At 48.9% G+C, this 13,417-nt stretch overlaps 1 protein-coding gene across 2 annotated transcripts in view; it reads left to right on the top strand.

Annotated features, from left to right (window-relative positions):
- Positions 1 to 5,744: 5,744 nt before the first annotated feature.
- Positions 5,745 to 13,417, top strand: part of ALPK3 (alpha kinase 3) — a 95,662-nt gene continuing 87,989 nt past the window's right edge. For both annotated transcript variants that reach the window (XM_032799811.2, XM_032799810.2), the window contains exon 1: positions 5,745 to 5,974. In XM_032799811.2, the coding sequence (XP_032655702.1) occupies positions 5,799 to 5,974 (176 nt within the window). In that variant the 5' untranslated portion in view covers positions 5,745 to 5,798. The remainder of the gene's footprint in view (positions 5,975 to 13,417) is intronic.

Here is a 13,417-nt window from a genome sequence, read left to right as displayed (position 1 = left end):
CTCCCATTGGTGGAGGCTCCCTAGCCTCCACCTAGGAGCTGCAGGGCCATGCCAGTGGGAGCAAGGGAGCCTCCACCCTGAGGTAAGCACTGCCCCCCCAAACCGCTGCCCCTAGACCCAAGCCCCCTCCCACACACTCAAACTGCTGCTGCTGTGGAATCCATGATCGCCATGACAGACTTGCAGCCTTAACCATGGGATGCACGCCCAGAAACCTTAGCATCACATCTGAACGGCCACATTGCCAGTGTGGGCACAAGACATTGCAGCAATGCCCACAGCATCAATTGTTAGTCTCTAGTGTGGCCACTCACCCTTGGGTAAGCAAGGAATTTGTCCCACTGTAGTATAGGACTTTTTCTATGCACACTGTACCCCCAGCTGAACAGACTGACAAAAGGATCTGAGTCCCTGCCCTGATTCACTTCACCCCGGTACCTACCCACCTTGACCCTCCCTCCCACTCCCAGCCTATACGAGCACAACTCACATGGGGACAACTGAAACTGGGGCTCCTGGGTGTTTACCTCAATCTCTCTGTGGGCAACTCTGGGCAGGGACGAGGTTGCCCTTACTTCAGGATATGCCTAACTCGCTTGTAACCCTATTAACCTGCAATACTTCAATTCACTTAAACATACATACAAAGTATTTACACCAAAACTGTTTCTTTGGGGATTAAAGAATCTTCACAGTGTCAGGCCTGTGAGGAAATGAGTTGGGTGCAGTTCAATGCAGCAGTCTCTAAAGTGAATACACTTACAGTTACAATAAATTTACGAGTCCGCTGTCTTCTTCCTGGGTGGGACGCGCTGCTATGATGCTCTTGGTGGCACTCTCCCAGGATGGGTTTGGGCTCTAGGTGACAGAACTCATCCTCCACCTTCAGTTCTGGCCCTCCTGTCAGGCCACATCCCTCCCTGGGTCTGGCACTTAATGCCTTCCCAATCGGCAATGTCCTCCTCTGGGTCTGGCTCTTAACACCCTCTCCACAGACTTTGAGAAAGGGGCCTGTCTCTCCCCCTCTCCCATGACCAGCGCACATGATCCTGCTGCGACAGCAGGAGACTCATCCCACCGCTATCACTCCAGTGCTTCTCTGGCTCTGGATATTGCTCTGGGCTACTGCCCTCTCCCCAGCTCACCTCTGGCTCTGAGTTGCTGCCCTCTCCCCAGCTCAGCTCCAGGCTGGCTGAACTCTCTCTGGCTCTGCTTTACTCTGCCCTGGCAGCCCCAGCAGCAGCTCACAGAGAGCTCTGGACTATTGATTTCCTCATTGGCTTGCCCACTCTGTCAATCAGCTGACTTGGAGTGCTGGCCTCCCCCCATTGGCCCTGGGGACCTGTCAGTCCTGGGATCCTGGCTCCTCTTTGGCCCTTCCCCTTTTCTCCTGATATTGGGAGAGGGACAACCAAAAATGCCCTAGATTTCAGAAAATGTCCAACATTCCATTACCTTTGTGATTGGCTCGCATGCAGGAGTAAGGCAAGACTCAAGTGAATGTGACCCTGGCCCCTCAGCATGCCCCTGTGCTAACAGAGGCAATGCCTCGTTCACTGACAATGGAAACTGGTGCCCCACACACCCGCCCAGCTGACGGGTCCAGGTCGATGGAGGACCAGGCCACCAGTGTTTTCCCCAGGAATTGAAATTAGGGGGGTGTTCAAAAATACAGGGGTAGGGTGAGGACCGATGAGGGGTGAGACTGTTAGGGCGAAGGTGGGGTGTATGGCACCATAGTAAAAACTGAAAAATGTTTCACAACCATTTTATTAGATTTAAATCATCACACAAATTTCAGCTGGCAACACAAGCCTACTGTGAAGCACTATATCTACACTCTTCTTGGTTTCTTGTTGTAATTTTCAACAACTCTATTAATTAACTTCTCAAATGCAATGCATTCATTTTTGATGGCTTCTTATGTGTCCAGTGCTTCCACTCCTTCATGATATGCTCATGATCATGCAGAAGGCGACTTCTTTCAGAACACAACATTCTATTCAATGAGGAAAAAGAACGCTCAACTGTAGCGCTGTTGTGACTGGGGCTAGAAAGAGATGAGTTTCTACTTCTTTCATCCCAGGAAACATAGCACAAAAATTGGGTCAAACCACTAGTAATGATAAAGAAGAAGTTGAGGTCAACTCTTCAGTTATTCCTCATATGATATTCCACTCTGTGTTCAAATTTTCTATTCTGTCCTGATCACATGGCAGCCCCATTGTTGGTAGTGCCTCACTCCACTCAACTGTCGGTGTTTTATAAAACAGGCATCTGTAAAAGCCACATAGAGGAAACAAAAGGAAATACTTCTTCACACATTTGTATCTGGAATAAAGCTCTCCCTCCAGCTTTCTGGAATCTCATTCTTGTTTAGGGTGACCAGATGTCCTGATTTTATAAGGACAGTCTCACTATTTGGGGCTTTGTCTTATGTAGGCACCAATTACTCACCATCCCCTGTCCTGATTTTTCACACTTGCTTTCTGGTCACCCTAGTCTTGTTATTACAGCTTCACTGTACCTGAGGGATGCAGTTTTCTTGCAAGGCTTCTGTGGAGAGGAGGAGATTCCTTGGGTAGCTTGGGCCCAAAAAAGGAACTACCTCTTCACACAACACATGGTCAACCTGAGGAACTTTTTGCTAGGGAGTGTTGTGAAGGCCAAAACTATAACAGGATTAAAAAAAAGAACTAGATAAGTTCATGGAGGATATGTCCATCAATGGCTGTTAGCCAAGATGGGCAGGGACGCATCGCCGTGCTCTGAGAGCCTCTGCTTGGCAGAAGCTGGGAGTTGACAACAGAGGATGGATCACTCAATAATTGCCCTGTTCTGTTAATACCCTTTCAAGTACCTGGCACTGGCCACTGTTGGAAGACAGAGTACTGGGCTAGATGGACCATTGGTCTAACCCGATATAGCCATTCTTATGTTCCTATGTAAAAATTAATTAATTAATAAAAATGTTTAGTACAGAAACTCCCCAAGATAACGACTTCTTGAGATAGGAACAATGTGAGATAATGACCTTGGCAAGTAACGCATTTAAAAAAAAATCTTGTCCTACTAGCAAATGTATATTTATATAAGTTTCTTAGTCACAAATCTAGCATTCTGGAGCAAAGTTACTGAAACACAGCCCAACAAACAAATGTTCCTTTAACATGTCCCTCCCTTCTCCCTCTACCACACCCCACTTGTAGTTGTTGTCCTTGGTCAGTGAAGACCCAGAGTTCAGAGGTGCTTTCACATGAGTTTCCCTCCCACCCGGGGCGGTGGGGGAGTGGGAGGAGTGAGGGCACCTTGCTCATTCCTCCAGCTGCTCGCCACTTGCTCTGGCTGCTTACTCTGGCTGCAGTTGTTTGTCATGCCACCATTCACTTCATCACTCCATTGCTGATGGCCCTGCGCCATCTCCTTTTGCTGCCACCTGTCACTATGACCTCTGTGAGTTGGTCCATTGAGGTTTCACCCAGCTTTCAGTGATTTCAGCTCTCACTGGGGGAACCTCACAGCAAGTGCAGGTTGGGCTGTCTTTTCCACAGACATGGTTTCCTGCAGCAGGTCTAAGCACTTAGACCTGATTATTAGCGGTTTCCGCTCTGGTGACCACTTAACAAAACAAAAAAGACTCTCTATGGAGCCTAATAAGCTCTATCTTTAAATAGGGGAGAGGGGCAAGTCAAATACTGCCTGTGACTCTTAGGCACAGCCCACACCACCAAGCCAAACCCCTGTCCCATCCCCCTCCCCTCCCCTCTTCACTGGGATCTGCCATCCAAAGCTCTTGCTTAGGGAGTGCAGTTCAGCTGAGGGTGACCAGTGCTTAATTTGCAATGAAAGAGGTGCCAGGGCTCAAGCAAGTTTTTTACTTACATAACTGACGTGGCAAGCCCAGAGGTCCCCGGGCTATGAACTGACAAGCCTAGAGGTGCTGGGGTTCAGCCTTGGCAAAAATTAAGCATTGAGGGTGACCCCCTCAATCAGGACAGGATAAGTACAGTTCTGCTGCCCTTTACTCATACAATAAGGATAACAATATTTCATGACCCCCCCTCATTCAATACTAAAATGGTTTGTAACCCAATATCAGCCAAAACGGATCACTTGGGTGGCACAGTTCTGTCTGCTGGATACCTAGGACGAGTGGGTGAGCTCATGTAAATACACTTTGGTCCTAAGCCTTCCCCGTCCCCTGGCTCATCACTAGCTGTCAGGTGAGAGCTTATTCAGACCTTGCTTACAAATCATAATTTGAAATTATAAGGTTGGCCAACATTGCTAAAACAAATGTGCCAACATTGTCTGAAAAAACAAGAGATGTGTGAAGAAGTCAGTCTTTGTTCATACTTTTCAAACCTATTATACTTTTTAGGTACAAATATTATATCATACACTGTATAGGCCTTTAAAGTGTGTATTAATGTTTCAATTTCAATTAAAATTCCAACCAATGACTAAATTGGCAACACTGTATAACTAACTACTAGTTGATCACTGGGAGGGTGTTGGGAAAATTCAGGGGGGGTTACACCCCCACTAGGGGGGTGTGTATAAGGAAAACCCTGCAAACTGCTGAAGAAGGCACTGTTTTGAGAAGTAGCCCAGAGGTCAGAAAACCAGGGAGGATCACAGAGAGCAGTCATTGGCTGGCTAGCTGGGGCTGGGTTAGCTGGCATTATGTATTAGCCTCATTTGATAGATGTAACAGTAACCCCTGAGGACAATGGACACTGACCCTGCCATGTGATGGGGTAATAATCTTGTCACTCCAACCAGGTCATGTGACTGGGACCAGATAATACAATTCAGCCTTAGACCCTTATTACACAGGGAGGGTCATGGGAGATCCCCAATGCTTGGGAGCAGAGACGAGGAGTAGGGTGATCCTATGGCCCAGGTGGAGGGAGGGATGAGTGGCGGGGGAGAGGAATCCCTGGGCACAGACAGGGAGAGGGGCAGGAGGTGGTAGAAAGCAGTGCATGGGTGGGGAGAGGTCCCAGTTCCCGGGGCTGGCATGTAAGGAGGATATTAGTGTCCAGGCAGTTAGAGGAATGTGAGTGGAGCCTGGCATGCAGGCAGAGCTGGGAGTATGTATTTGGGGGGATCCCAGTGCTGTGGCAAAGGATGGGAGTCATGGTGCCTGGGGGGAATGGGGCTGGGGAGAGGAGGTTGTGATGAAGTGCCTGGAGGTCCCAGTGGCCCCCTGAGGTTTGACAGGGTCTTGGTCCTGGATGTGAGGGGCTCCTGATGGCCTGTCTGAGGAGGTTCCTAGTCTGGGGGGGAGAGAGTTCTGGAGCTGGGGGGTCCCGGGCAGTCCATGTGCCTGCTGTCCAAGTATGGTGATCCTGGTGTCCAGTACGAGGGTCACAGTGCAGGGGTCTTTGTGCCCAGTGCCCGGTTCGGGAGTCCTGGTGCAGGGTATCCTTGTGCCCAGTGCGGGTGTCCAGGTGCTCGGTTTCGGGTCCCAGGCGGGGGGGCCTGGTGCCCAATGTCCCAGTACCGGAACCCGGCTGCGGGGTGCCCCTGGCTGTCCGGCTCCGAGTGAGTGACAGCCCCATGTGCGGCAGGGCGCGGCGCCCGGGGGCTGGAAATGCTGACAGAGGCGCTGCTGCTATAAATAGCCGCTGATGGAGAGGGCGGGGGCTGAGCAGGGGGGCGCAGGACAGGCCGGGGACCGCCCCCGGGCAGCCCGCTCCCCCGCAGCCCGCTCCCCCCGTGCGGCCCCGGCCCCGGGCCGCGCAGTCCCCGTGTCGTCCGGGCTCCGGGCGGGCAGGCGCCGCCGGGTGGAGATGGGCTCCCGCCGGAGACCCCTGAGCCGCTCCTACTCGGTCAACGGGCGCTACTCGCTCTACAGCCCCAGCAGCGCTCCAGGCCTCGGGGCCGAGAGCGAGGAGGGCGAGGGGCCCGGCTGGAGCACCCGGCCCGACAGCCGCAGCTACCTGCTCAGCATCCGGCCCGAGAACAGGTGGGGGCCGGCCGGGGGTCTGGGCCCCGGGCTCGCCCGAAGTCCCGGGCCCGACGCGAGGCTGGGTCCAGCAGTGCCCGGCGAGTGACGGGGCTGGGGGCTGGGTGTCTTCGGGGCCAGGGAAGGGGGTCGGGGCCAGGCTGGGGGTGCCTAAGAGCGGGGCTGGAGGCCAGGCCAGTCGGGCAGGCGGGGGCCCCGCGGACGGGCCGGCGGGCGCTGTGGCTGCGAGGGAGGCCTCGGCATTTGGCCCTGAAGCTCCTTGCGCCCGGCAGCTGCAGCTTGGCGCAGCCCGGGCCTGAAGGACGCTTGGTGGAGGGGCTGCCGCTCCGGTCCCTGGCACGTGGGGCAGCGGCCAAGGGTCCCGCGGTGAGAGGGCCGCCCTTAAAGGAGCGCCCACGTGTCGGATCCAGGGTCAGTGCTGGGCAAACCCCAGTGCTTTGTCCCTTCCAGGGCACCTGTGGCCTCCCAGCCCGGACTAGCCAGGGCACAGTCAGAGCCTGCCCCCTAGGGAAGTTCCATTGGTAACTGTCCCAGGTGCAGGACTGGGGCTAAAGCTGGCTGAAGACAGTTGGGCCTGTGTGTAGGAAAGGGAATGGATAATCCAGACAGTCTAATCTGATGCATGTGTACGCAATGTACGGTGTTGGGTCATTTCACCTCTCCCTTTGTGAGGTTATTTCCCTGGGTGCATTTGTGTAACTACCAGCCATTCTGGCAGCCAGTTTAGGTACTATCCCTAGGGAATGCTATTATCAAGACTTGCACTGAAGTGGGGGTGAGCTCACACTGTGCATTACACTCAGGTAACTAACATAGAAACACAAATGGCATCAGTGAGCAATAGCAATGACTGTTGTAGCAATAGCAATGACTGCAGAAGAGGAGTAGCACGCTTCTTCTATCTGTAATGGGAAATGTAATGGCAGAAAGGCCAAAAAGCACAGTGCTTCACTTCTGCCTACAGTGGGTCCCTTTCCCCCACTCCCCTGATCCTCAAACAGTTGCTGGGTTTCTGTGGAACGTGAGAAGCTTTGTTGTAACTCTTGTATAAGCACCTAGTAATATACTTTGATGGATGACTTATACATAGATAAAAAGAATGACGCTTCAAGGCCCACAGTGGAGACGCATTGTCTCAATGCGGCACTTGTTTCTGAATGGTAGAATAGTCCTTTAGAATAACACATAGCTTTGTACTCAGGAGCCGTGAAGGCACTGGCTGACAGTAATCCTCAAGAAAGGAAGAATGAGCTTGTATTTGGTGTGACAATCCTAGTTCTGTCACAGATTTCCTGGGTGACTGGGCAAGCTGCTTACACAAACTGAGGGCTGATTTTGCAAACTCAGGTACCCAATCTGCTTCATATACATAACCCTGGCTTGGCCTGCTAAACCCAGGGTTGTGAGTTCAATCCTTGCAGGGGCCATTTGGGGTAAAAATCCATCTGGGGATTGGTCCCGCTTTGAGCAGGGGGTTGGACTAGGTGTCCTCCTGAGGTCCCTTCCTACCCTGATATTCTATGATTAAAGAAACAAGTGCATTGTTGCTGCCCTCTGCTTCAGTCTCAGGTTGGGAGGGGTAACTCCTGTGAGTGGTATTCTGGTTTTATTGTTGGTGGAAAGATAAGGAGCAGGAGCCTTGCATTTATATCTGGAATAAAGCTCTCCCTCCAGCTTTCTGGAATCTCATTCTTGTTTAGGGTGGCCAGATGTCCTGATTTTATAAGGACAGTCTCACTATTTGGGGTTTTATCTTATGTAGGCAGCAATTACCCACCACCCTCTGTTCTGATTTTTCACACTTGCTTTCTGGTCACCCTAGTCTTGTTATTACAGCTCCATTGTACCTGAGGGGTGCCGTTTTCTTGCAAGGCTTCTGTGGAGAGGAGGAGATTCCTTGGGTAGCTTGGGCCCAATATATGGTGGAGTGATACATGTATGCCACAAAATCTCACAGTACCAAATGTTGTACATATGTCCAGTAATGAGCATAGGGGTCTGCCTGTTGCCCATGGCTGAGGAGATCAGTGTGATCACAGAGCTGTGTCCTACTCTACAGACCATGGGAGAGGGCTCCAGTACAAGTGTGAAAGGCAGCTACTACTAGAGTTGGCTCTTTAGAAAAGTGTCTCAAGTCTTGCCAAAAAATGGCAGTTTAGACACTGGATTGGAAATCTGGTTGTGTCCAGTAATTGGTCCTTAAATGCTTTTTTCAGAAGAGTGAAAAATGTCATGACGTTCTGGTCATTTGTCTCTCAATGACTGCCAAAATTGCCCTGCTTACAGGTAAAAACATCTACTATCCTTACAAACTCAGCCTGGGCTCTGACACTGACACTGGGTTCTCTGCTTCTTATGTGTCCAGACTGTAATAAATATCCTACAGGCCAAATTATGCATTAAATCTCATTTTTGCAACCTATGAATGCTATGACATGGCCCGTAGAATTTGGCAAACAATTGTCTTAATTTACTAGAAAGAAAAATATTGTTCGCTACATTTTACAGGAGTAAAAATACAAGTTGAAAATTAGGTGGTGAGGGAATTTGAAGAGCAATTGTTTATACATAAAACAAACTCATGCGTTCGAAGCAGGAAGCTTGTGAGAATTTGAAGCTAGTTCACAGGGAGTGAAGATGCATTTAGATGGGATAAGAACAGTGCAGAGAAGACAAGTTGCATCTGTCTTTGCCACCTACCTCAAACCTATACTTTTTGGGTAATGGAGGTACTAAGAGAATGAAGTGTCAAAAGGAAGTGCTGGAACAAAGTCGTAAATAGCAGAATAACAGGTCATCAAAAACAGATAATACATGCCAGAGTTCTGAATGAATTTGAGTGAAGTGGCTGAGCTGTTCCCAAATATTTGCAATCTCATTTAAAACAGTTGCCATACCAGAGAAATAGGTATAATATTTTCATTCTATAATGTGGAAGAAAATGCATTAGGTGAGATCTGAGAATTACAGATCTGTGAGGCTCCCTTGGTGTGATAACTAAAATAAAAATTGCAGTCTACTAGAATTTTTTCAACTTTATCTTTACTGGATAAAGGAGAGCTGATTGCTCTAAGGTATTTGGAGTGTGAAAAAGTCTTCAACAGTTCTTCACAATCACTCGTAAGAAGACTAGGGATAGGTCTTCATTGTCAAAGGTGTGGTTTTACAGGTTGAGCTGATTTAAGATAGTTATCTTGGTGTAAAATCCCTCATGGAGACAAGGTTCTCTATTTGGGCTTGTCTACACCGGCACTTTACAGTGCTGCAACTGTCTTGCTCAGGGGTGTGAAACCCCCTCCCTCCCAGTGCTGCAAGTTTCAGCGCTGTAAAGTGCCAGCGTAGATAGTGCACCAGTGCTGGCAGCTGTGCTCCCAGCGCTGGTAGCTATTCCCCTCATGGAGGTTTTTTTTATAGCACTGGGAGAGCTCTTTCCCAGCCCTATGCTGCAACTACACAAGCCACATGCCCTCAGTTTACTGCAGTATAGGTAGGTAAGAACAACTGTGGGTAGAGCGGGAGACAGTATTGACTTCAGTTAACTACCTGTGCCTTGTCTCCACTAAGATTTCACAGGGAGTGTGTGTGTGTGTGTGTGTGATCATCTCACTGTAATTTTACTGCTAAAAGAGGTGTTGACATAGCCTAGGTAGTCATGAGGTGAGAGATGTAAACTACTGTCCTGGATTAGAAATGGGCTAAAACAGTACAACTAACACCTTTTTTTCACCAGGAAAAAAGGTGTGTAACCTGTGCTAGCTAACTCAAGATAGCTAACTTGAGGTAATTCTTAGTGAAGACAGGCTGTTGGTAGTTTTCACACAGTAGCATGTCAAGGTAAACTTTAATTCATGTGAAGACTACACACTTGCTTGTGTTCACTGGGATTTTAATGTGAGTTAAGAACACACCTATTTTCTAGTGAAGAGACATGGTCAACGGCCAGTTTTCAGCATGGCAAATGGCTAATGGTGCCCCAAGTATTCTGGGGCTGGCGGCAGTAAATATCTACCAAGTACATACAGAAACGACAAAAGAAGATGAAGGTTGGACAGTCAGGAGCTCAAAAGTTGGGAAGTGTCAGTATTAAGGTTGCCTGGGCCCCCTACTCTGCACAGTTTGTGTTATGATGCAGTCTCTAATTACATGATCACATGCTGTTATTTCCACAAGACTGCTGCCTCACCCAGTGCACAGGACAGATAGTGCTCACAGAGTCGCTAGCTGTTCAGTATTTGTTGTTCTCATCATTCAGTGTGACCTCAGGCCAGATATATCACACACCATCCAAAACCAGACCTAAATAGAGAATTCTTAATTTTTATGGTGACTGTCACCATAGTATCTGAATGCATCAGGAACATTAATGAATTTATTCTTCACACCACCCCAGTGAGGTGGTGATATTATCCTCATTCTATAGACCTGAGATGGAAATTGATTTATACATAATTTCTTTCACTGATTTATTTATTGATTGATTTTTTGCGTGCCCAATATGAGGTGCCTAGGGCCTGATTTTTTTTCAGAGAACTTTGTATGTTCAAAGTACAGCTCCAGTCGACTGTTGCAACTGTGATTGCTTAGCATTTCTGAAAGTTAGGTCTCAAGTTGGGCACCTAAGAAAATGAGGCACATACAATTAGTGACCACTTGGGAAAACTTTGGTTTAAGTGACTTGTCCAGTATCACATAGGAACTCTGTGGCAGAGAGAGAATCCAGTGCTGCTGCTGGCATTCAACTGTCCCAACCAAAAAATCTCCCTGCAAGCACCTGCCCCATTCCCAAGACACCTTATTTCTGCAACAAATGAGGCAGGGATCCTATAGCCAACAGACTTCCTCACTATACAGCCCTGGTTCATTCTCTAAGTGCTGTCCATCCTGTGCACTGAGTGCTTGATCTGGTTCCTATTGAAGTTGTTGGCAAAATTCCCTTGTCTTCTATTGTGCAGGGTCAGAGTCTGAATGAAGCTAGGTACTATGGGGAACAAGTAGTTTGTGATCATGTAATTAAAGACTATATCCTAACAAGTTTGAAAAGGGAGTGAACCATGATGCTGTATCACTTGTAAATGACAGCTATTTAGGTTAGTCCAATCTAGATAAGACTGAGGAACTTCAGAAGGACCTAAAAAGTTAGGTGAGTGAACAGCAAAATAGCAGAAGGAATGCAATATTGACACATGCTAGGTAATGCATTTTTGAATTACTGATCTACGCTTCTGGGTTTTAAATTAACCATAGGCACTCAGGCAAACTCCCTGGGCATCACTGTGGCAATGTTAAGGAAAAATTCTGGTAACTGCATGGTGGTAGTTAAAAAAGCACACTAGATGTTATGCTTTAAAGAAAGTGATAGATAACACTGACAATGCAATACCATTGTATATAAATCAGTGGTGTCCCTACACCTGAAACACTGCTTGCAGTTCTCCTCACCCTTGCTTAAGAGAATTAGAAGAGGCGTAAGGTGGTGAAGATGATTAGATGCGTACAAACTTCTATGTGAGTAAAGGACTGCTTACTTTAGAAGAGATGAATAAGCGAAGACCTAACCCATGTATTCTGTGATCTTTCTTACAATACAGGAACAAGGGAGTGTCACAGGAAACTTAAAGGGAGCACATTTAAAACTGGTAAAATGTATTTATTTGGAGTTAACTTACTCATCGCCAAAGCCAAGTGATTTGCAGTATTAAGAAGGGCTAGACCCGGACTAGGCCTCAGAGGTTGGGAATATTTGGGTGGGTGGGTGTCCCCAGAATATCCAGTAGCTCAGTAGTTAGAGCTCTCACCTGGGCAGTGGGACCCAGATTCAAATCCTTGGACCCAGGTCTCCTATCTCCCAGGTGAGCACCCTGACTACCAGGCTATTGGGTATTTTGGAGTGTTGCTCTGTTTCTCTGGTTGAAGATGTTCAACTCTGTATAAATATTCATTGTGCGAGTGCAAGAAAAAGTTTGAATCTGTAGCCCACTGGTTAGGCTGGTTCCAGTCCCTGCTCCAAATCAGCCAGAGCAGGGATTTGAATATGGGTTTCCCACATCCCAGCTGAGTGCCCTAGCGCTGGGCTATTGGTTATAACAGGGTGGGGTGCCCCCTTCTGGTTTGTGAGAAAGGGCTGACCTAGCTGAGATTTCTTACTGCAGGAGAGGGTTCATGGCTAAGAATCCTGGACAAAGATAGGGGTCTCCCTCCAGCCTGTCAGGCAGGCACTTAAGCACCTTTGTGCATCTGGGACTGAAGCCCCAACCCTTTTCTCTGCATATCACTCCTGGCTGACTTAGACAGATTCCCACTCAGTGTGCTGGCTCCTCAAAGGTGCCCAAGGATACATCCACACTGCACAAGCCTTACAGTGGCATGTAGAGTACATAGCCAGCACACCAACTACCATGGGTATAAATAGCAGTGTAGATGCTGAGGCATTGTTTAGTTCGAGGAGATTAAAGATGCGTCTGAAGCCTTAGGGTTTGTACCCTATACTGCTCTGCACATGCCCAGGCAGTGCTTCCCCTGCCTACACTGTTATTTTTATAAGTCTAGTGTCCCACTGCTAGAGCCTTTCCCCACCAGAAGGAAAGACTCTGGCAGTGGGGAAAGGCTCCAACAGCTTCCCGTTGCTTCCCTCCTGCAACAGCTTTTCACTGCTGTGTGTAGCCAGCTACACACCCCAGTGTGGATGCAGCCCGCTTTTCACTGCAGCAGGTAGCTATTGTGATGGGGCAAGGCCAGATGGCTACAGTAAAGTACTGAGAAACAGGTATGTTAGCCTATTGGCATCCCAGGGGTGGGCGGGCGAAGCCCACCCACTTCTAAAGGACCTCCCCCCAGCCTAAGGGGAGGATCCACAGGTCTAGAACACCAAATAATTACGTAATACGTGGACAACTAATGAAAAAAAACAAGATAGAAAGGATTCCATTAAGGGAGGTAAACGGTGAACAGTTAGCAGAAACAGGGAGGAATCAGGATGTACGGGTCGGGAGTGAGGTTAGAGGGCTAAAGTAAGGAACCGGAGGGGACACCGAGAGAGGACCGACACAAACGCCCACGCTCTCAAAGGCATCAAGGGAGACAGTGACGCCGCCCAAGGAACTCCGCCCGATGCGTGAAACAGACGGAGGAACGGAAAGGCCTAACAGTCGCAGGACGTCGGCCACACCTCCTCTCCTGTCGTACTGGCTATTTGGCCAGGGCCAGAGGAGGTTGAGAAGGAGTCCCGCGACTTCGTGGGGCCAACGGATTGGGGGAGTGCATAGATAAAAAGGGAGGGGAAAAGTGCACAGAAACGCAAAAGATATTGAGGAGGAGCCGGAACAGGGCTGCAACTGGCGCACGCCAAGTAAACGGCGACCAAGGTCTCCTTCACTCCTGCCACAGGAAAGGGCAGGTTTGGTTCAGGACAGGGTGGAACCGCGCCAGATAAACACCCGTGCTCAC

Source organism: Chelonoidis abingdonii, chromosome 9 (assembly GCF_003597395.2).
Source record: "Chelonoidis abingdonii isolate Lonesome George chromosome 9, CheloAbing_2.0, whole genome shotgun sequence".
In the NCBI taxonomy this organism is placed as follows: Eukaryota; Metazoa; Chordata; order Testudines; family Testudinidae; genus Chelonoidis; species Chelonoidis abingdonii.
Note: the sequence above shows the minus strand (reverse complement) of the source record. Positions and strands in the feature narration are given on the sequence as shown.